The sequence below is a fragment of the Montipora capricornis genome, chromosome 6 (assembly GCF_036669925.1).
Source record: "Montipora capricornis isolate CH-2021 chromosome 6, ASM3666992v2, whole genome shotgun sequence".
Taxonomy (NCBI): domain Eukaryota; kingdom Metazoa; phylum Cnidaria; class Anthozoa; order Scleractinia; family Acroporidae; genus Montipora; species Montipora capricornis.
Genome location: NC_090888.1, coordinates 36,360,829 through 36,364,906, shown reverse-complemented (window position 1 = coordinate 36,364,906; position 4,078 = coordinate 36,360,829). Strand labels below are relative to the sequence as shown.

The 4,078-nt window shown below is 35.9% G+C and overlaps 1 protein-coding gene across 1 annotated transcript; it reads left to right on the top strand.

The window, feature by feature from the left end:
* Positions 1–1,896: 1,896 nt before the first annotated feature.
* Positions 1,897–3,174, top strand: LOC138053819 (uncharacterized). Its single transcript, XM_068900365.1, has one exon. It carries the CDS (start codon positions 1,897–1,899, stop codon positions 3,172–3,174), a length of 1,278 nt encoding a protein of 425 aa, XP_068756466.1.
* Positions 3,175–4,078: the final 904 nt, after the last annotated feature.

Genomic DNA, 4,078 nt, shown 5'->3' with positions numbered 1-4,078 from the left:
GTTTTGCCACAGCAAGAAAAACAACTGGTGCCAAAACCACCAACATATGAAGAGTCTTTACAAGATCTTCTGGAAGGAAAAAAAGAGATGTATGTTGATCCTAAGTACTTTCCTGAAGAACCAGAATTACCACCAGAGTATGATGACGACGATGAGATAGATTATGGAATGGATGAAGAAGATATGGAAAATGAGATATTAGGTGATCTTGGTATACCAAATTATGATTCTGTTGAAAAGGTAATAAATCAACAAGAAATGACTGAACGAAAAAACAAAAAATATCTCAATAAGATCGTCAATGCGGCTAAATTTAAAAGAAATCAATTGAAAGCCTACAAAGGAAACGTTACAAAGCAATACAAAAGTGGGAATATAACGGAAGCTGATAGGCAAGAGGAAACAAAAGAGTGGATCGCGCTATGAGAACTCTGAATGAATACATAAAACATTATCAAAACAAAATGAAAACAATGGAAGGTTCTGGTAGGAAAAAACAAAAAGGTGGCAATGTGATATTTTTTAACAAACCGAAAGAACTCATAAAAAAATTGGATTTAATCATTGGTGAGATATTGGCTGGCAATACAAGCATTGACATGCGAAATATGGGTGTTTCTATATTGGACACATTATTGAAAATGACAACAATTAACAAATCACAATATGGTAAATTATACAAACAATATTTCCAAATTTAATGTAACTTCATTATATAATGGAACGAGAGATAGTTTTATCATCTTACAGTGTGAAAAATAAAGGGGATAATAAACCAGAAGATTTTACAACAAATTTCACCAGACCTGTAACTCTAGACAATAATAAGCAATACGTTATCGGTCTTAACAGAGTCATTAACATGTCATTCACTTGGTTCAATGTCAATGCTGGGTACAAAAATCAATTAATCAAATACAGCTCCGATAATGGTTCAACTTTTAAGGACATTACCTTTCCAGCTGGGGTATGGAATTATACGGACTTTGACAGACATATTAAAAATGTGACGAAAACTGGTGATACGTATCCGATAACTCTTGAATTCAACGAAACAACATTCAGAGTCACGGTTACATTAGCTGCAAATTACCAACTTGATTTAAGAGCAAGTAATTTTAATGAACTGATCGGTTTCGACAAAAAGATATTAGCAAGTGGAACGCATATTGGACCAAGAGTGCCAAATCTCAGTCAAGACACAGACGTACTCAATATTCATTGCGATTTGGTAAACGAAAGTTTAGTTGACGGTGAAGAAACAGACATTATTTATTCATTCTCAACCAGTGTACTAAAACCAAGTTACTCCTTCACCCTCGAACCACAAAGAGTTACATTTAATCCTGTGAACAAAACTACAATTTCATCAATCAGAATCATGATAACAGATGGAAAAAGAAGATTAGTGGATCTGAATGGAGCAGATACGTCTTTTTCGCTGATTTTAAAAAGTATCTAATGTAACAGTATAATGAAACCGTATGAATTTAAGAGGTTTTACCATCCAAAACTTGGTAAATTTGTATTTCAACACAAAGGGTCTGGGCTTATCTTAGACAACATTTTTAAACCATTGAAGAGTGTGGCATCATCTGTTTTCAAGAAATTCGCCAAGCCATTAGCCAAGAAGGCATTAGAATCAGGGGTTTCCCATGCAGGTGATAAAATTGGCAAGACGGTGGCAGAAAAGTCAGGAGACCTAATAATGAAAAAATTGGCAAATTTGAGAAAAGGAGCTACAACACAAAAAGCAATTGTTCCATCCTCGCCCATTAAACAGCAAGAAGAAAGCGCTGACATGATACTAAATAGATTGATATCCGGATCTGGAAGAAGGCGTAGATTTTTCAAATAAATAACATGACAGCAAAATTATATAATACAATAGTATAAATGGCTTTTAGAACAAGTGAATTATTGCAAAGAAATGAGTTGGTGCGTTTCCAACTTGATGATGTAATTAGAGCCCCAGGTAACGGTCAACATCAAGAAAAGAACGGTTATAGATTCACCATCAACGACCGGAGTTCTTTCTATGATTGGTACAATGCTTATTTCGAGGTTCAATTCCAGTTACAAAAAACAGCAGATGGAGCCGGTTACGCAGCAGCCGATAGAATAACGGTGATAAACGGATCTCATTCATTGATCGCTCATATGATGATTAAAAGTGCTGGGAAAATTGTTTATGACACTGACAATCTACATAAGGTCACTTTTGTGAAGAATCTGTTGGAATATTCTGATGATTACTCAAGAAGCGTAGCTAAAAACAGTTTTTGGTATTTAGACACAGATGGTACGACAGCCAATACTAATTCAGGATATGAATCTAGAAGAGTGCTTACACAAGCTACCAACGATGATGGAACGGGAGGAGCAAAAGATGTGAATTTGATCATACCTCTCAATCGTTACAGTTTTTTTGAAGAGTTGCAGGATAAAATGTTGGTTCCTATGCAGTTACAATTCAATTTGAATCTCCAGAACGACAATGAACTCATCAATAGGGCAGCAGCAGCAGATGCCGGAAGAGTAGTGATTAACAGATTTCTACTATGGGTTGCAAAATTAACACCAAAAGACAGTATGTACGACAAATTTGTAAGCTCTTTCATGAAAGAACACAAATGGACATATCAGCGTGAACTATATGCAGTGTCAGCACCTGCTAGAGTCAGTGGTTTTTTTCAGATTTCTTCCAGCATTGACAATGTCAAAGCAATTTTTGTTTATCTACAACGGGCTAAAACCAGAGTTGCAACTCAAAATCCATATATACTTGATACCTTCAAACTGAATGAAGCAAACGCAAACAGTTATTTAACAACATGCAGACTCGAATATGGCAATGGTGTTTTCTACCCAGAAACAGAATATGACAGTGAAAGCAAAGTGAGAATATTCAATGATCTCATGTCTTATGCAATGCGAAAAAATGATTACAACACCGGAACGCAGTTGAATCTAGCTAATTACAATAGTTTATATCCACTGATTTATTTCGATCTGTCATATCAAACAGAAAAAGTAACAAGAGACCCTAAACAGTTGATTTTCAGGTATAAAATAAGTGCCAATAGTGCAGCAGATTTCAATGTCCATGCAGTTGTATTGTACGAAGAGTCGGTTGTTATTGACAAGGTGGGTAATGAATTGGTTATAGTTTAATCCCATGAATGACACATATTTATTTGTATATGTTTTGTGACTGGAATTATGTAACATATATTATATGACTGAACTTCATCAAATAAACGTAAGACTGTCAGATAATCAAAAAAAGAATCTGAGTAATGCTTACCATAAAAGGGAAACAATTGTTCTAAGACTGACAAATGATTCTCTTAATGGAAACGACACTCTTTATGTTCCAGCAATGGTGAAAAAACGATTGCAAAAAAATCGACAATTGAACAAAGGAATGGACATTAAGCTTGCCAAGACCAATATCAGAAAACAAGTAGGCGGAAGTCTTTTGAGCACCGTACTGTCACTTGGTATGAGAGCTCTTCCAGCAATTGGTAAAACCCTTGGGTTGAGTGCTCTTGGTGGTTTAGCAGAAGCCGGAGCTAAAAAATTGTTAGGATCTGGTCAAAAAGGTGGTGCTATGCCATTACCCATGATGATACCTTTCAATGCAATCAATCAACTGATGCCATATCTGAATATGTTTACAACCAAACAGCAAAGAGACATAATGAATGCGGCTCAAACAGGATCTGGCGTTAAAATAACACCGACCAAAACACAATCAGGTGGATTTTTAGGCACTCTGTTAGCTAGCATTGGAATTCCTTTGGCTTTGAATCTTGTCAAAAAGCTAACGGGAAGAGGAGCACCTAGGGTAGGTAGACCACCTTCGTCGAAAAAGGATGGTACAGGTGCACCTAGAATGGGAATGCCCCCTCCATTTTATAGTTATCCGCCATATGTGACTGGTAATGGTAGAAAAAAAAAACATCCTCAACCAAAAAAGGAAAAGGGTTACTATTGGGAAAAAACAGTCCATTCAATGGCATACCCATTTTGGGGGCAATATTGTGAAACCAAAATTTCACAAAAACATACCTAT

What these genes read in the sequence shown, in the direction of transcription:
- LOC138053819 (XM_068900365.1), top strand. Translation starts at nt 1,897, where the DNA reads ATGGCTTTTAGAACAAGTGAATTATTGCAAAGAAATGAGTTGGTGCGT.